Source organism: Apiospora marii (genome assembly GCF_038362585.1).
Source record: "Apiospora marii strain CBS 49790 chromosome Unknown utg000005l_segment0_segment0, whole genome shotgun sequence".
Taxonomy (NCBI): domain Eukaryota; kingdom Fungi; phylum Ascomycota; class Sordariomycetes; order Amphisphaeriales; family Apiosporaceae; genus Apiospora; species Apiospora marii.
In genome coordinates, this window is record NW_027117377.1 from 3,312,927 (window position 1) to 3,332,274 (window position 19,348).

At 48.6% G+C, this 19,348-nt stretch overlaps 5 protein-coding genes across 5 annotated transcripts; all 5 read right to left on the reverse strand.

Moving 5' to 3' along the window:
* Positions 1-1,221: 1,221 nt before the first annotated feature.
* Positions 1,222-2,367, reverse strand: PG985_008948 (uncharacterized protein; the record flags this gene model as incomplete). Its single annotated transcript, XM_066828716.1, has 1 exon — positions 1,222-2,367. One exon carries the CDS (start codon positions 2,365-2,367, stop codon positions 1,222-1,224), a length of 1,146 nt encoding a protein of 381 aa, XP_066683628.1.
* Positions 2,368-3,748: 1,381 nt separating this feature from the next.
* On the reverse strand, positions 3,749-4,940 carry PG985_008949 (uncharacterized protein; the record flags this gene model as incomplete). Its single annotated transcript, XM_066828717.1, has 2 exons — positions 3,749-3,803; positions 3,997-4,940. 2 exons carry the CDS (start codon positions 4,938-4,940, stop codon positions 3,749-3,751), a joined length of 999 nt encoding a protein of 332 aa, XP_066683629.1.
* Positions 4,941-5,675: 735 nt separating this feature from the next.
* PG985_008950 (uncharacterized protein) lies at positions 5,676-6,740 on the reverse strand (the record flags this gene model as incomplete). Its single annotated transcript, XM_066828718.1, has 1 exon — positions 5,676-6,740. One exon carries the CDS (start codon positions 6,738-6,740, stop codon positions 5,676-5,678), a length of 1,065 nt encoding a protein of 354 aa, XP_066683630.1.
* Positions 6,741-11,091: 4,351 nt separating this feature from the next.
* PG985_008951 (uncharacterized protein) lies at positions 11,092-11,376 on the reverse strand (the record flags this gene model as incomplete). Its single annotated transcript, XM_066828719.1, has 1 exon — positions 11,092-11,376. The coding sequence occupies one exon, from the start codon at positions 11,374-11,376 to the stop codon at positions 11,092-11,094; it is 285 nt and encodes a 94-aa protein (XP_066683631.1).
* A 3,211-nt stretch (positions 11,377-14,587) lies between these two features.
* PG985_008952 (uncharacterized protein) lies at positions 14,588-18,601 on the reverse strand (the record flags this gene model as incomplete). The annotated part of the gene is made up of 1 exon (XM_066828720.1): positions 14,588-18,601. The coding sequence occupies one exon, from the start codon at positions 18,599-18,601 to the stop codon at positions 14,588-14,590; it is 4,014 nt and encodes a 1,337-aa protein (XP_066683632.1).
* Positions 18,602-19,348: the final 747 nt, after the last annotated feature.

Genomic DNA, 19,348 nt, shown 5'->3' on the forward strand with positions numbered 1-19,348 from the left:
CAGTAGTCTGGATTGAAGACATAGCCTTCACACTGGCCGGTGAGGTTGACCCCGTTGCAGATCTCCTGTTTCTTAAGGTAAGCGCCGGTCACATGGTGATTGCCGGGAGAGGATACGCACGGGGCTGTCCGCTTTGGGACTGAAACTCGAGGCTTGTGGGGAGGCGGCGGCGGTCGTGAGGTAGTTCAAGAACAATGCCGCAATCGACTTCATGGTGCACATGTAATGGGCAGTAGAAATGCCAGATGATTTATGTGTGAAGTTATGGTTAGATGTCCAATAATTTGCCGAGGTGTGATGAGTTGGACAGTCGTCGTATCCAGCTCAAGTCGAAGGGTTCACGCTGTTATAAATGTGTGGCAAGAAAAGTTCAGAGGTCCTACTTTCGTTGAGTCGGATAGGCGTCACTTTGGAATATGCAGGCCGGTGAGGAGAATACGAGAGTGTGTGCGACGGCATCCCTCGAGATCATTGGCGAGCGTGTCTGGTGTGGGAGGGTGCCATCCATCGCTTGGCAACTTCACAGCAGCACCTGCCTCATTTACATCGTACTTAGGGTCTGGTTCCTCGGAATTGTGTCAAGGTGGTACCATATGACGATGCGAGGGATATACTAACTCGATGCGGTGATGTAGGTTTGACGTGTAAAGTGGATGTTTGGAATTCTTATCAAAGTAGAGAAGCGACGGGCTCCCACCCTGCCGGAGGCACTCTGGCACTTGCCTGTTTGTAACTTATGTGCCTGACTGGCAAAGCTACCCCGGGCACCTAATTGAAGTCACCATGCTAAGCAGATCAATCTTGATAGGTGCATTGATGCAGTTAGGCTTGTCCACTTCAACAGAACTGAGATATTCGTCGTTAATTTGTGCGTATTGTACATGTCATTATCATTATCGTCTGTACTTCACATGTCTTATATTCGTCCATATTAGACAGAAGCCATGTCTCATCCCAGAACAAAATCATTAATCTCCAATCCCATTGTCCAAACCGTTCCCTATAAATTTTGCTGATATCCTCTCGACAACATGGGCTCTCCATCGCCAGCGGCTGGATTTGTCTCATGGAATGACGAAGGTTTCAGGTTCCAGTAATGACCAAGTCTCCATCGAACACCATAAATATTCCTCTACTAACGTCGCGGGGTACCACTGCCTATGTCGTCCATGTTGAGACAGGTGCCAGGGACATAGGGCGGATTCCCCCCTTTTTCTCCCCTTAATGCCGTCTCTCCCGGAGGCGATACGCTCCTTCAGAGCGGGGAGGAGACACGTTGCCTTTGGCATCATCTCGTCCCTCTAGCCCGCCCCGACGGCTGCTGTACTCGCCAGGATTATCGGAGATGAGCCACATGTTGACCTTTTTGGCCAGGCGCTTGAGCACGCTGCGCCGCCTTTTGGGCTTGGGTCCGGGCTTGTAAGTGGCGGTAATTCCATGCCGTTCGAGCCAAGTACCCCCAGTCGACTGCTCTAAATAGCAACAGTCGTTGAACTCTTGGGGCTTTTGCTGCTGCTGCTGCTGATGCCTCTGCTGTCGCTGTGGCGCGATTTCGTTTGTTTGACACGTTTGTTGTTGCTGGCTTTGGCGTCGATATTGAAGCTGGGAAGTATCAGACGACTGCTGTGGGTTACCAAGAATGTTGCCTTGTTGGGGCTTCTGCTGCTGTGGCCTGGGGACTTCCGTTCGGCATACTAGTTGACGCTGACGTTCACGGCTATGTTCAATCCGGGGCATACCTGTTGACTTATCTGAGTAACGAACAGGCTTGGCTTGGAACTGTTGTTGCCCGCGCACTTGTTGCACGGCCGGTGAGTCCATGAGGGAACCCAATGGGGATGACTGCCAATGACAAGTACGGTGGTTGCTTTTGCTGTTACTTTCGGGTGCTGAGCGTTGTTCCCTGTTGTTGTTCATGGCGGCAACAGCCGCCGAAATAGCGTCACTGCTCGATGACGAGCTTTGTGTATTGAGGCTGTGGATGTGGTTGTAGTCGACGTAGAAGTGTTGCTCCTTTACCTTTTCCCCCTCAACGAGAATGATAGTGAGGACAGTCTCGAAGAATGCTCGGAACTCGAGGTGTAGCTTCACATTGTGATAATCTCCGTTGATACTGGGGATCCCCGAGCTAACAAGTTCGAAGAATTGATCCACCAGGGCTTCGTGTCTCTTGATGAAATCGGGCCGGACGTAGGCTTCCAGGCGGATTTCGAAGTCCTCCTTGGTATTCGCCAGCCACGGACTGTGCTCCATGTGCTGCATGATGAACTGGGCTCGTTCGCGGGGACTCAGGTCGTTGCCGAGCCAGGCCCTTGGGAGCGAGTGTCGCCGATCTATGTAGCGTAGATCCGTGATAATGTCAACCATTTGGTGACTGAGATTGTGTAGAAGAAAGGTGGGATCCCAAGCCCAGAACGGGCAAGGGAACTCCGGAAATTTCTTGTTCATTTGACGAGACATCGTTGTCGTAGAGTGGTAGTTGGCTCCTGATTCTCAAAAGAGGCTAATGTATGGATATGGCCTGACAGAAATCGACAGTGACCACAAAAGTTGTGATGAGAGGTCAGTATAAGTGGTAGGCTTGATACTATTGATGGTATCAGATGGAGGCAGGCGGTCGAATCTGTGCAAAGAGGGTATCGAGGAGTAGACTTAGGGTTGAATTTGTATGTACAGTACTCCGAAATAATGAATGAGTAAAGAGCAGAGAGGGATTATTTATAGTATGCGAATTTCCCATATGAAAAGCTTTCTCCGTTTACTGTGTGAAATAGAGCACGAAAATTTCGGGTCAGGCAGCAGGACCGTATAGCTTTTCGAGCGATAAGAACTATCCTCTCAACAGCCGAAGTATAATGTGATTATGGGCCGTTTGACTCACCAAAGATTTTATCAGCGAATGTGATTAGGACTGCATATTGGGCTTACTCGGTTGATTTGAAATTTTGCCAGCTGAAGTTGGGTCTTGCCCATCGGGTCATCAGTTCTTGTGTAAACAGCTGCGCGATACGATGGCCATCTTCTCGTTAAGGTTTGGATTTTCAAGGCCTCTCATACTCTGGAGTCATACTCACACGAAATCATCGCGAGGTAATACAACAGGAGATGGCCGCGGATCGAAACGGATGACCTTTTAGGCAGTGAAGCCCGTGACACTATTAGAGACGACCATGATAAAGACCCAATGCCAAGAGCGCAACAACCCAGTTTCGGGTTTTATAGAATTGTTTGCGTCGTTTGACGTCTAGTCGGGTGGTTGCCAAGTTTGATTATGCTCGGGTCAACATAAAGTTCAAACATATAGGGAACGTTACAAACTTTCTTGTCACCAACCCCTTTTCAGACCTGCCCTCTAATTGCCAGACTCTGGTAGCCATGACGGGCCGAAATAAACGAATAAATCAGATAAACCTAGAGGACGGTAATGAAGACTTGGCCAGGGACGTCGTAGGGCCATTCTTGGGCATTTCCCCCTAATCGGGACCAATATGAAGGAACTTATGCAATCTCACGTATGACTCGATGATTGCACTCATGGACATTCGTCTATTTGGAACTAACGTTATTGGTACATTTTCAGTTGCCAGCAAGTACTGACCCGAACAATCTGGAGCTCCTACAACCCGACTCCCGTATCATATACCCCTTAGTCCAACTGTGTGATTCAAATCACCTGCCTCACGACAGGAGAACAACAGGCAAACATGTTTTGGTTCGGAGCCCGTTCACCAGCGAGGAATAGGCCGCCCTAGTAGAAGCCCGAACTGGGCCTGCCAAACTCGTCAAAGTAGACTCCCCGGCTTCTGGAGGAGAAAACAAAACTAGCAAGAGTCGAGAGGTGAGCTATCCGTGTCAAAAAGACTAGGGGTGCGAACAAAATCGTCGGTTTGGAGAGTTAGGCTGCGTCAGTATGCAGCAAGAGCAATGAAGTATATGCAATTGGAGGGAGGGGGAGGGGATGGGGAAAACTTCACTGATATACAGCATTTGACTCACCTCGTCCCGTTATGCACGTTGCGGTCGATCCCGTCAATGTATATGTCCTCCATGGTCTGGCGGTGCTCGCTTTCGGGCTGGCCGCGCGCCAGCCGCAGCTTCTCAAAGTAGACGTAGGCGGCGTAGTAGACGCACGACTTGATGCCGGCCCGCGAGCCCCGGGCGGTCCGGAAGTCAGTCAGCTGCTTGGGCTGGATGGCCTTGCCCTTGGACGTGTGTAGCTGCGCGAACAGCGTGCGGCGGAACTCAGCCTCGGTAAGGCCCGGCGTCTTGCGGAGGTGCGCGTTGATCTTGTGCCGGACCTCGTCGCACGTGTCAAAGATGGGGACCTTGTCCTCCTCCTCACCGTCGAGGTGAATGTCGCTGATGTCGGGGAGAGCGCCGCCGCCGCCGCCGCCACTGCCCCCAGCGGAACCCTTGGCCTTGGTCGTCGCCTTTGTCCCGGACGGCGACGACAAGGAAGGAGAGGGAAGCTGTGTTGCCTCCAGTTCGTCAGCGGCGGCGGCGGCGGTAGCAGCAGCAGCGTCGGCCTCCTTCTTTTGCCGTTTTCGCACGTCGGGCATCTTCAACCCAGCCTCCTCTCGCTGCTGAAACCAGATCCAGGCCTTAGCATAGACAGAGCTCCCCGACACGTTCGCGGTGCGAGATTGGGTAAGGAAGCGGTTCAAGGTGTTTGTGTTGGTCCCCACGGCGCGGCAGAACTCGGACTTGGTCATGATGCCCGAGTCAAACAGCTTGTTGACGCGGCCCCGCAGCGTGCCCGGCGAGGGCAGGTGCAGGTCGACATAGTACTCAGGGCTATAGACACCATTGAGATCCTGCTTGTAGGCAGCTATCTCCTCTTCCAGCGTGAGCTCCGGCGCTTCCGATTTCCGCTTCTTGCTGCCAGGGGCAACCGGTGCCCCTGCCTTGGGCTTGGTGGCTCCTTTGGTTGCAGGTGCCATTGTGTTTCCTCAATGCAATGGATATGCTATTGGGACTTGTTCCTCTCGCAATCCGTTGTGATTGATGTTCAGTAATGGAATTGAATTGAGAAAGCCTTCAGTCTTGAGGAGAGCGCGATGATTAGACGCGTGGGGACATTTCACGTGTCGGGTCCTGTCGCATCGCCAAAGATGGGATGAATGAGGCTCGTGCGGTGACGGCCATGGGATGACGGGAGATCAACATCATTGTTTCCACCGCCACCCCAATTTTATTGGAACGCATATGGACCCTGGAACAAATGGCTTAACTTTGACCCCAGATCTGGGGATGACCATATTGTTCTCAAGATCTCGTTTTTGCTAGCCAGAAGAAAGGTTCTGGAATCAATACTCGCCGACCCATGTCGTGTGTATGTAGTGTCGCGGTTAACTCTCGAGTTTGCTGACAGATGTCTAACAGGGGGTAGACGTGATTGCATCGCACTCATTGACATACGAACGAAACATATTATGCTGGCACTACCTTGACTCCGGTGTATTGAATATACCACAACCACTACTGCTTCCTTTGGGACGGGCGTGACTTGGGTTTGAACATGCTGCAACCAAACAACTCCATCGCTTGCTTTTATTCCAGTGCACGCTGCTTTTACCCCTTCAAATCCTCTCTTGATATAGCCTAGTCCCAGTGCCGAAAGAAAAGAGTATGTAATAATAATAGTAGTAGTAATAAGACTAAGTTTTATAAAGATGTTAAAGTAATACAGCAAAGGACCAATTTATATCGGTCTCGTGAGACTGCATAAGCTTGCTCTTGAGCCAACACCGGTGCTCGTAGCCTGTGTCGCCCTCCATGTAGCCCCAGCCGGCGCCGGTGCATCCGTAGGTGCCCGCGCAGTTGGTCATACAGTCGAGCATGCTCTGCGTCGTGACCTGCTTCAGGTCGACGCCTCCGGTGTCGCCCGTGTAGTCGACCCCGCAGACGCGGAGGAAGCGCTTGTTGGAGCCGGGGACCTGGTATTCCGTCCCGTTCGCGGCGGGGCAGTCGAGTTTGCCCGCCGTGGCGGCCGGGTTGGTCGATGGTGACGTCGGAGTGGCCGTTGTTGTCGCCGTGGTGGTGACAGTAGCTGATGTCGTGGAGCTGGGGGAGGTTGAAGACGTCCCGCTCGACACAGGCGCGGCGGCCTCCGACGAACCAGATGCGTTCTTCCCTACCCCTACGCCGACGCCAACAGCGACGACCACAATAACCAGACCAACCAGGAGGCCGATCAGCATGTAGAACCTCGACTTCTTCAGCCCACAGACCCTTGTTGTCGATTTCCTACTCCACGTGTCGGATGCGGTTGTTAAGGACGGAAGTGGGAGCTCATTCTTGCCGCCCAAGGGGATAGGAAACCGCCCCTCTGCAGGTGGCAAGCCCTCAGGCGGGACTTCGGGTGGTGTTGGGTCGCGCAGCCATGACGCGGGGCCCAGCCGGGACAGCCGTTTGGAGGCTCTAGAAGAGGCCGCGGCCGCTGGAGCAAAGTAGGCCTCCGAGGCTGTCTTTAACTCATTGAATTCGCGCTTCGCGAAGAAGTCGAAACCTCGGAACTCGACCGGCGGCGACTGTGCCGCCGCTCCTCCTTTTGCCGCCGCCGCCGACGTAGCTACTGGTGGCGGGGACCTGATTTCTCTCGTTTGGTGACGGGGTAGCTGCTGTTGTTTGGCCACGGGCGGCGGCTGCGATGATGCTGGCGGCAGTGGCGTGCTCGCCGCATTCGCCGGCCGTCCGCCCCCCGGTGGTGGCGGGTCGCCTAGACGGTCCGTCTTCTCCATAGAAATGCCCTAACTAGCATTGCCGGGGTCCCATTGCTCGCCTCTCCGAGTTGTGGTTGCCGTTCGTCGTCGTGATGGCGTAAATCAGGCTAAAAGATCGGACGGCCGCCGAAAATTTGCGTGCCAGCAATGGGGAGGGACGAAGAGAATAGAGAAAGAGTGCGAGGGACTGCGAGGAGTGCGGAGGGCCCAGGACAAAGTCACATTTTGGGCGATGTGATGGTGTGTTACTTTCGCGAGTCGCCTAGGTTGCCTGTCCGGGTCCAGGAACCATGCCAATTGCAATCTCGTAAAGCCTGCTCTGACCGGGGTTGATTTTCCCTATCAGGCATCGCTTCCAGGACTATCTGTTGCAACCCTGCCAATAGCTCCTCCCAATTGCGTCAAAGTCAGCCAGCGACCAAAATCGCTTTCGACGATCTTTCAGGAACTCTCCATATCCTGAGTCCGCGCATGGTCAGGCGGGTTGCCTGCGAGTTTTAGGTGCTTCAATATTAAGATGGCAATTTGGGGGGGGATTTGCTCTGCGTAGGGTCTAAAGCAACAGATGCTGAACCACTGCAAACACTTGAATGACAGGTCGCCGAGGTTGGTCACGGCCCCCATCTGCCAAGCGAGGTCGGTCGGTGCCAGGGTGCAGACGAAAATGCGGCTCTGAGCGTTGGCAGGTCGTTGGTGCACCGGAGCACATGGCTAAGACCGGGGTTGATCGCAGGCTTCGCCCTTCTTGGGTTGAGTCAAGTCTGTCAGTGCAGGGCGCCCCAAACTCGAGGGATCCATGAGGTACAGCATCGGAAGAAGACCGCGGACTAGCAGGGCTGTCCTCAATTGCGGACCATGCAGTCCTGTAACTGACATCGGTTATGGCTACGCACTCACGAGCGAACAGTCAAACTGACGAAATAGGCTCGTCTATCCCCTTGAGTACGAATGCGCTGCCCTTTATCAAATTTGATATACTATATAGCGTTAATAAGTAAACCGTACGGTAGCCATATATATATAATCTATTAATTTTTAAAGTATATCGGTATTTAAAGGAAATATTATCGTTTTAAATAATAATATAAGATTTAAATAATTTTATTAATGTTTTAATTAATATTATATATTATAAAATAATTAGAAATATATTATTATATTAATAAAATTCTTATTATTAAAATTAATTATATTATTTTTTAATATATTTTTAAAATATAAAGTATTGATTAAATTTAATTTAATTAATATAATAAGAAATTTAATCGATTTAAATATTATTAAATAGTTTAAAATATTATTTAACTTAATAATTAATAATTAATTTAAATTAATAAATATATTTAATATTAAGCCAATAATTAATACCTTTTTAATTAATTTTTTCAACTTTATTTTTTTATTTATATCGAAATAAATTATTAAAAAATAAATATAATATATTAATAAATTTATATTAAATAATTTATTAATTTTAAAGTTATAAATTAAAATTAATAAAAATATAAAGTAAAAAAGAATTATTATTAATAAAAATATAAAGTAAAAAAAAATTATCGTTAATAAATTATATTTATTTTTATTTAATATATTTTATATATATTTATTCTTATTATATAATTTTAAAAAATATTAAAAAATCGTTATTAAAAATATTATATTTCCTTTTTATTAAATTTATTATATATAATAAATAATAAATATTATATAAAAAGTTTAAAATACAATTTTTTAAATAATAATAATAAACCATTTATATATTTAAATTAATAAAGGAATATTTAATTTATATTTAACTTATTTTTAATTAATTATATACCTTTAATATTAACCTTTTTATTAATAAATATATCGTTAAATTTAATAATTAATTTTAAAATAAAATAATAATTCTTTTAAAATCGATATTAATCGGGTTTAAAATATAAATATTTATATTAATAAATTACTTTTTATAATAATTATAATATATTTTAAATAAATTAAGGTCTTTAAAAGGTTTAATTAATAAAAATATTATATTTATTAAAAAATCGAAGGTTAATAATAATAAAATATTAAATTTAATATAAAAAGTAATATTAATTTTATTTAATTAATTATTTCTTTTTTACCTTTTATTAATTTATTATATTTATTTTAATAATTTCTTTTTTTATCGATATTATATATTTAATTATAAAAGCAAAGAATCGCGGCTTTTAAAATAATTATATTAAATTATAATATAATAGAAATAATTATTAATATTAAATAAAAAAAGATAACGTTTATTTATAACGATTAAATTAAATAATTAATATTTAATAATTTTATTAATTAAATTTATTAATATAATAAATAACCGGTCTTTTTTCTTTTAATATATTTTTAAAGTTTATAATTAATAATTAAGATTAAAATATATTTAAATTAATTAAAATATTAAATTCGTATCTATTTTAATAATAAAATTAAGAAAGAAATAACGATATTTATAATTATTAATTATTATAATTATAATATAAACAGAATTAATATTAATAATTAAATAATAAAAATATTTAATTAAAGTATTTAATACTTTAAATTATTTATATATAATTATATTTATTTTTTTATTATTATATTAATTAATAAAAGCTTTATAATATTATAAAATTTCTATTAATATATTAAATTAAATAAAAAAAGTGTATAATATAAGGCTGATTTAAAAATAATAGCTAAAAGGGTTAAATTAATATTATCGATATTAATTAATAAATAATAAAATTATAATAAATGAATATAAATTAAATTAAATTATTTATAATATAATATAATTATTTATATATTTAATATATATTAAAATAGCTTTTATTAATTAAATTAATATAGAAAACGTTATATTTATTATCTAAAATATTTAATTAATTAAAAATACCTTTATTAACACTTATACGGACCTATAGATCCTTTATGGCTATATTGTTACCGAGGGCAGCGCATTCGCACTTAAGGGGATATAGTAGGTCATTTCGTCCGTGAAAGAAAAGAGTTCCATTCGATCTCGTAGAACCAGCAAACGTCTTGTTGTCGACCCATGGTTTCGATGACACGATGCCCCATTGTTTGTTTCTCATCCAGATCGCCGGGCCGAACACGAGTAGCCCGCAGTTGGTACAGGGAACAGCAACCTAGGAAATGGGACCTGCTGGGGGATATCGAACCGAGATTTGGGTACGAGCCTCCAACTTTGACTACTGCCTCATATTTGGTGATGGAATATCTGGCCTGCGGTTCGTAGCAAGAAAGGTCGGAAGTAGCAACTAGGCAGGCTGCCTGCTTTTGGTCTTCTTGTGTGGAAGGAGGACCAGTCAAACGGTCCTGTGGCGCTAACGGCAGTACCAAACGGCAGTGGAACTGGAAGAGCGAGCAAACAAACACACAACGGCCAGTGAGACACACGACACAATCCGACTATGTCATTACCCATGCCCAGCCAGAAATACCCTGATATCATATGTGGTTTGTTGTTCTTGCTGTACAATGTGATGAAATGTTCTGATGTGCCGTCCATCAAGTAATTTATTACTAACACGCCTGCCGCCCGCCCACCGGCATCGACGGGTTCGGAAACCCGCTTCGCCTCGAGAACCCTCGTGGGGAAAGAAAGGATGATCGACTTACTTCCGCTACCCATGCCCAACCATCACCCGGGTGCGGGTGCGGCTCCAAAGTATCGTTACATCTGCAGCCATATTTGGGTATCATTATGACAACAAGGCTCAGATATGAGCAGATGGTGTATGTGTGTTCAGTGTCAAGCAGTGCTCGAGCGAGTAGTGTGCGTCCATTGCGATGCCATGCAGGAGGCGGTGCATGCAGTGCGCCCAAGTAGGCAGAACACTCGATCAAGGACAACGTTGGTGTACAGAGAGAATGCATCTCAAGGCACATGCCGATCTCCATCCCTTGCTCCGATCATTTCGCACGCGAAGGGAAAACATCGCTTCTCCGCGGTCGCGGTCGAGACTTTGCCATGTTCGCATCGGCGGCGTGACGATGGCCGCACCCTCCAGAAATTGCAGTTTATTGGCAACGCCGCTATGAGAAGAGAGAGGCCTTCTCCGTATGATATAATTGGATGCAATGTATATCGGGGTTGATGCATTGTTGACGCAATCACACAACTTTAGTAGCAAGTACACATGGATAGATGGTTCCTTGCGTGTTGCGAGCCTGAAAGGCCGATTTCGCGTAAGCTGCTGTACGGCGCGAGCCCAAAGCGAACAAGACATTATCGTACAACATATGGCATTAAATCGTTACGAGCAGCTAAGTGCTTCCTGGGGGTATCTTCAATTTGGCACCGAATAAACAAATAACCGTCACCGCCTTCCGCTCTTCATTTCGTCCGTTGGCGCTTCTTCTTCCGGTGACTGTCGTCTTTGCCTGCGCGCCCGTCGGACGAGTTCGCATCCACGTCGCCGACGCCCTCATCCTCGTCTTCGGCGCACGCGTCGCAATCCTGGTCGAATTGGTGTTCGTCCGTGTACGCCCCTCTCTGGCAGTATCCGAAGACGCCCGTGTTCTTGGCCTCGAGGCACGGTAGCTCCTGTGTGAGGTCGGTCCAGGTGAAATAACGGCCGCATTTGAGACATGAGCCGGTGAAGATCACCAGGCGACACATTGCTGCTTTTTGTTCCTGGTCCAGCCAGTTGGGGTGATATGCTGTGTTGTGGCTGTGTTGTATATGCGTCTCCCTCTCTCCCGCGCTAAACGGCGACCGTAGGGCAAGCGCAATAGAGAATAGTTTGAATTTGTGGTAGTATAAGCGAGACCTGGCAGCCCCGGCAGCGTTGAGGGGGATAGATATCGAATTTGATTTGCGCGACCTTGAGCGGAAAAGCCGGGACTATCTATCTGTTCGTCCAGGATCTCCCACCCCGCTCGAACGAGGAAGCCGCTATGGGCGCAAGTATGAACTGAGAAGCAAATCTGGTTGAGCTGGCGCCGGATGAGATGGACAACAAAGATTTCTTATTCTGACAGAGAAACTGGGTCCAGGTGTGCCGCATCGCTGAGGAGCCCTGCCGGTATCCCCAAGAATTTCCTTTTAGGCCCTGCTTCTCGGGAAATTGGTTCGCGCCGTCCGTTCTGTTGCACCGCGGAGGAACAGGCTGAGATAGATAGATCTAAAGAGAGGAAGAGGAAGAAGGATACGATTTGGGTCGATTTCTTTCCCCCCTTGTCCTCCCCGGTGACTGGGATGGGCGTGCGATTAATGGCAAATAGACACAGCAAGTATGCGAAGAAGTAATTTTTAAAGCCGAGGAGGCCGGGCGGCGGCGGGTAGTCGACAGTGCTATTGCCCACGCCTCGGACCGACTTGGCTTGCTGCTGCCTCTTCAAGTCGAGCTGCAGGTGGTTGCCTCGCAGGAGAAGAAATTAAAAAGAGCATGCAGATTCGCTGTCGGTCGTTAATTAATAAGAAAATGACAGCGACGGATGAACTGTGTTGATAGGTGATGGATGGGCCTACCCACCTAAGACATGCATCGGGACCACCTCCGCTAGTCTGGAGGGGGGATCTGAGGTTAATTGTAGGCGACCAGACATGGAGGAGGGGAGGGGAGGGAACCTTAATGCAGGTTCCCATTTGATTGATTGAACTGGCAGTGAAATGTCATGTATGTGCTCCCACTCCCACTGAACTTGCAGAAGCAGCCTGGTTTTGGTGGGGTGGGTGGTGTACTAAGATTTTTGTCATCTTCCCCGACAGGTTGTCTTGCCTTGCTTGTCTTCAATGACTTGTTCTCTGTCTAGCTATCTCTCCGACTTTCTCACCGACCGACAGACGCGAGATGGATGGATGTTTTGTGATGCGCCTCCAAACCCGCTGACTTCCGACTTCCGAGGAGAGACCCTCCTAGGTTACAGTACTATGTACAAGGAGGATTCATGACGGGCTTGGGCGAAAGACGACCCGCGGCAACTCCCGAACGATGTGTAGTACTTTTTATCTATTGGCACTAGTGGTCACCGGTCTTAATATGGACCATTTCCTAGAATAGGGAATCGCTTCAGGAAAAGCAAGAAAACAGCATGCGTGCACCTGGTTCATGGATGAACCGGCCGCTTGCCAAGTTTTCTGAAGATGCAAATTTAATCTTATGAAATAAAGTCGTAGCCTCTGCCCATATGCTAACCAATGGCCTGCATCATCATGTGCGGTCGTATGCCCGCAGGATCAAGAAGCATAACTTATTACTCACCATCACCAGCGCTGCTGCGCCGGACGATAGACGCGTCCAGACCCTGTCGCTCACAGGCTTACAACAACTTACAACCCCACAGGGCTTGCTGCTCCTCCTGCCACTAAACTAAAGTGCATGCCGTTGGGCAGTAGGGGTTGGTTGTCAGATTAATCAAATGAAAAGCTCATTTGTTGTGTGCGACTCACTCGAGCAATCCCACTCTGCATTTCATATTTGACATCCCGTCAGTATTCAAACCAGGAGCTTGAAAGCCGAGGAGGGGTCGGTCGATCGCGCATCAGTGCATATAGCGCATCTATCACGCGGCAGCACCGTTGACACTATTCGATCAAAAGCCATTGATGATGCCGCGGGCCGGTGTGCGTGTGCGTTTCTTCGTAAGAATTTATCACTCCACGTACGTAGGTAGAGTGGCTGACACTCCTGTCCGACAACTTTAGCCTGCCCGTCTTTGTTAACCGATTGGTCTTCGTCGCCTCCCTCCTCCTTTTCCTCATCCCTCCTTCGTCCCCTAGCCAATTCTTTCCTGAATTGAGCGGTGACATTTGGCCCAGTCGGAATCTACCAACGACCACTCGCTCATGCTGGTGGTGTGTGCACATGTATGTTCGATGGATATGTAGGTACTTAAGAAAAAGTAGGCAATAGCAACATCCATCAATACATTTAGCTGGCATGTACTACTAGATACACCCACCTAAGAGAGAGTCATCGATGCGAAAGCTGCATTGCAGCACGGGACGGACGACAGTTCTACCCCCCACCCTATGTAATGCCACATACAATCTGCAAATCTGGAGATCCTGCCTCTTTGCTGCTGCTGCTGCCTTGCCCAGGGGTTATTTGCTTTTTTTTCTCCCGCATCTCGTGGCTCTTCCTTCACATCCCACCCCTCCCCTCCTTCCGTAAGCCGTAAGCCGGGCTTCTTCTCTCCGCAATTAGCCGAACGGGAGAGAAACATCGCGGGCCACTTCACATGCTTCTTCCTTGTGCGTCACGTCACGCAGTGACAGGTGTACGCCTTGACTTGACAACCGCCTTGACGTGCAGTGAAACACTCATGCGCTGTGCGCAACGGCTAGCCATCCGTTGACAATTCATTAATCTGGGCCTGGTACAAACTCAAATTATCAAGACGATTGGGCATCCCCTCTTTGAGACAAAACATAACGTATATTTTCGATTGGAAAAAAACATATTCCAAACGCGTTTCCGCAGACTCTCGTTCTATCCTTTTTCCTGGCCGTAAATCTCAGGTATTAACGTATATACACGTCCTTCCTCTATGGAGGATCCCTAACCAATGTGCGCCCGGTATTATAGTATGTAGTGTAGAACGATATACCTTGTTCCGCGTATATCCAAAGTATGAACTAGAACATAGAACCTAAATCTCTCCCGCCGAGTCGCTATGCAATTATGTACCGCGGATAGGGAGAGCGGTATGCATCCAATGTTATCCGAATACGCGAAGTATATCGACCCTCAAACAACGCCAATGCAATGCCGCGCTAGAACAAAGGAAACCAAAGCTGTGTTTTCGAATTGGGTACAAGAAGTGTGTGTCGCCTAGGTCGCTCATCCAGAATGCTTTCTGTTCACAAGAACTGGGTTCCTGGTGGATCAGGGTACGATACTCTGTCTCCAGCGATCCACCATGTCGTGTTGTTGGCCAGGCTGCTGCATCGTCATGGGCATCATGTTCATCTGTAAAGGCGTCTGCTGCATGCCATAGGCGGCTGTGGGTGCGCCATAGCCAGCCATGTTGTAGTTGTTGCCCATCATACCTCCTTGCATCGCACCACCGTTCATTCCCATGCCCATGCCCGCTGTCGGGGGAGCATTGAAGCTGGGCACACGGCTATGCCTCTTCCAGCCCGTGCCTCCGGTGCCGTCGTTGAATTGCCCGGCACCATAGGCACCAGAGCGAGGCAGCTGAGACGAGCTCAGGTTCTGAGGCATTTGCGAACGGAGAGCAGCCAGCTTCGACTCTTGGTCCCGCTTGAAGCGAGCAGCTTCCTCTTCGCGCGCGCGTTCCGCTTCCATTCTCGGGTCGCTCAAGACTCGGCGAGATGAGTTGCTGTTGCCCAGAACATCGGCAAGAGAATGCCGCTTATCCAGCCTGGGCATAATACCAGGAGGGGGCATGTTTGGATTCAGCGCGGTACCGGCACCCATTTCGCGTTCACGGGCTTCACGCTCAGCTTGCAGCCGTCGGCGGCGCTGACCTAGTGTTTCCTCCTCTTCCACTGGCGCCGCAGCATTCTGTTTGCCCTTATCTTCCTCCTTGAAAGTGTCTCCGAGTTGAGTGAACAGCTCCGTGGAGAATGCCATGCTGACGGGTCTGGCACGGGGAAGGAGGTTGTCGCCCTCTTCTTTGGCACGCAGTCGGCGCATGCGTTCACCTAAGGTTTCACCCTCCACCTCATCATCGTTGGGCGTTGACACATCCAATCGCGAGTTGGAAGGGGAAGGGCGAAAACCGCTACCCATACCAAGGGCACCACCAAGCGATGTCATCGTCTTGCGCTGGGGTGTGGGACCTGGGTTACGGCCTTGGAGTCGCGCTTGACGGCGACTCAGGGGTTCGTTTTCTTCCTGCTCCCTGCGTTCCATCAGACCCAGGGGTCGGTTCATTTCAGCGATGACAGCTTGGGTATCGTGGATCCCACCCTTCTTTGCCATCACAAGACCAAGTGGAAGATCCTCGTCGTCGTCATCCTCTCCGCCATCGTCTGGTGTTTCCCATGCAAGATTAATCTTTTTGCCCTTACGGTTGTTTCGTTCTGTCTCTGCGACTGAATCCAACTCCAAGAGTGTAGAGTACATCATTCCGTTGGGGTTTGCGTTGGCAATTGGTCGAGTTCGCAACTTCTGCTGGTGTTTGCGCATCTGAAGCTCAGCGAGCAGGGTAGTTGGTGGCCCGTTGTAGAGAAGCTCTTCGTCGATGTCTTCCTCGTCTTCCTCGTCATCGTCCTCATCCGCTTTCGGCTCATGTTCGCCGTCGACAGAGCCGGATAGCTTAGTTCGCTCATCATCCGATACGTGATCCAGATCATCGCCTGCTGCAGCATTCTTCTTGTTTTCCTTGCTGGATGTTTGACTGATGCTTAGCTTACTGGGCGCTCGGAGATGGAAGAACGAGCTTCTCTTCTTCACGTCCTTCGCATTCTTGGTATCCTTGGTATCCTTGATATCCTTCACGTCCCGGAGAGTCGCGGCGCTAGCGCGCTTCATGTGGGATTTGCGTTTCTTCCCACCGCCATAGATTTCTTGGCCCAAATGGCCGGCGAAAACATGGTCCGTGAATGCAGATACCGGTGCTTTGGCTGAGGCATTCAAGATATCGTCCAATGTGGCTGATGCAGAACCACCTTTCAACTCCAGCGCCGGAGACTCGGACGGCAAGTCGAAGAATGCACTGGCGCGCAACTGCGGTGGCAGAGCCTCGAAAGCCGACACTCGAGTGTTGCGTTTATCAGATGGGTCCATCACAGACATACCCATCATGGACAATCGCGACTTTCGGGCCTCCTCATTGGAGCCCTGGGGATTCGGTCGTGGCTGTGCCTTGGACTCGCTAGGGACCCCGAGCGTCAGATCTAGATTGCTCTCGGACAGACCTGGTGATAGCGGATTAAAATCAGAATTGACGTCGGGCGAAGCAAGATTTGAGTTGGACCCAGAACCCAATGGATCCATAAGCGGTCCAGGAATCACCTCCGGAAGCCAACTAGCGGACTGTCGTGCAGCTTCTGGCATAGTGCTCATGACTTGCGACCTTCGTTTGTTCCTCTCGCTGGCCTTGGGCTTCTTGGACAGCTTTTGTGGCAGATTGAGCATAAGAGGCACGCGCGCTGGGTAGTACATCATTTGCTGCCCAGTCTCGGGATCCATGTAGGATTTGGGTTGAACAGTAGGGGCCATGGGCATGGATATCCTCGGCCGTCCGGGGATGTCTTCCGGCACATGAAGGTTCATGTCAATGCCCTGCAGAGGTGGCATGAAATCATCCTCTTCTTGGTCTTGGTCTTGGTCAGGTGGACAATGAGACCCGTCAAAATCGGCGAAGGCGAGTTCTGCTTGCTCGAAAGTGCCGGCAGAACCAGACGGACTAGCAGGCCTTGCCTGCTGCTGCTGAACAAGAGGTTGCTTCTGGGCCTCAGCATACGCCTGATCCCAATAATCGTTGACGGATGCCGAACCATAGTCGTTCGCATTGGGGGTGCGGTCCACATCCTCCAGTGGGGGGACCCCGAGCCTTTCTTCCTCCTCTGGGTACTCTTGCAGTTTGTCGGCTGCATCCATAGCAGCAGCTGTGAGCGTGGTAGGTTCCAGCTCGGCGATGCCTGTCAAGGCTGGAGGCTTGGAGGTCGACCTGACACTACGCATCGAAGTCTTTCCCGGGCCACTGCGAGCCAATGGAGCGGGTTCAACTTCCGATGGGTCCATCCTCGAGACAGATCCGGAACGTAACCAACTAGTTGAGTTGGAAAGGAGAGAATTATTCGGGGACATTACATAACCCGCAGGAGAATAACCGCCGTGGCGAGCTGCGTTGTTCGTCTCTAGGATCGAGCTTGCGATGGACACCTGCCTGCTGAGAGGGGCGGTGGTGCTGTTATCGGGGATAGGGGCAGCAGCAGATGTGGCTACGCTGGCGGCTAGGATGGACGATCGTCGACTGTCGCTTCGCTTGAGCTCACCGTGGAGATCTCGAATGGCGTCGTCGATGGACGATGTCATAGACAGCTTCTCCGCTGTCGCTTCGAGTTGTGCAATGTTGCTGGCGTACGAGCTGGCTCGGGACCTCGAAGTGGGAGATGGATGTACTAGCGAGGTGCTCTTGGTCGAGGCGGTGCGCAGTAATGGCTTTGGCTTGACGATGGCGGGGAACGGCTGGGTCGACTGATGTTGCTGGTGATTATTATGATGGTGATGATGATGGTTGTGCAGAACCTGCTCGTTTTTACTCTCGCTTAACGGAAAGTCCTTGATTGATAGAGAGCTCCGCACTGGGACAGAAGGGTCGCGCTCAGCGACGGGGCCAGTAGTTGGGGCCTTGGAAGCTTGGGTTGAGATTGGATCTGGATTAGAGGCGTTGGCGTGGCTGTCCCTGCGAGGTGATTTGCCTTTCGTTGATGTGACTTTGGCATCCGGCGAAGGTAAATCCCGATTGTCTTTGCCCTCAACACTTGCAACGGACGCCGGGCTTGTTGCACTATCCAATTGTGGACTCGAGGAAAGCGACGAAGGGCCCCCTGGCGAAGGCAGATCGTATTCACTATTGGCATGCTTGTTGTCCGTTGTGGCTTGTGCTGCAGGTTTTATTGATTGGATCAAGGCATTGATGCTGCCCGAAGGGGTTGTGGCTGTACTCGGGGACCCTCCGACAACCAAATTTTCCCGGCTCGTATCGCAGCACGCTACGCTGTCGTTGCAATCACCGTCCGTAATGCCCGCTGCCAGATTTTCGCTGTCCATGGAGACCGGGGTAAATGTCGAGTCGGGCGGTTGGAGGCAGGGCATGGGCGACGAGGAGAGCGCGGGCGAATTGGACCTTGGTGGTGAAGGTCCATCAGTTAGCGCATCGCTGTTGTCCTGCATGGCTGCGCGACGGGGTGGGAGAGTCGCCATAATGGCCCTTTGCGCACGAGGGAATGACGGAAAGGACAGTGGTGTTTGGCTTCTCTCTCTCTCGAGTCAGAGCGGGATTCCAGATCTCCTTACTCTGTTTCTTTATGTCTTAAAACTTCGCTATCCCGGATGCGCTGGGCTGTTTATTGTTATTTATTGGTTTGCTGCTGTCGGGATAACCCGTCCAGACCAGCAGGCTTGGACCTTCACGCTCCAGTCTACAACCTTGGCCGGCGATACATCGACAGTGTGGGTCGGCGGAAATGGATGAAAAAAATGCGCTGGGTTTTGCTGGTCAACCTAGTTCAAGGCTTGCGGATTCCGCTAACCTAGAGTTTTAGATATTTCGGGCTGGCAGGGTGGTTGCTGATGAACAAGTCGATATTCAAAGAGGCATATAGACAATAAGGTATTCCAAGGTGGTGGGAGGCTTTTTTAGGTGCACGTGAGTCCGCTGGCAGCCGACTTGTTCTGATTCAACCACCCAGGACTCTTTCCTTTTTCTCTCACACACACACACTCTCTCTCTTTCGGAAAAGTTAAATTAAAAGAAGAAGGTGGAGGAAAGATCAGAGGGATCGATGGGAAAAAAGGTGTTTGTCTGGGTGAACGGTGAAGACAGTGTACGTGAAGTGAAGTATTGACTGGAAGGTATTGACGTATGCCTGTAAGTCAGTAGTAATAGGCAATTGGACTGGAGTCAGTACGTTAGGTATGGATGTTATGTATGTATGTACATACAGGCGC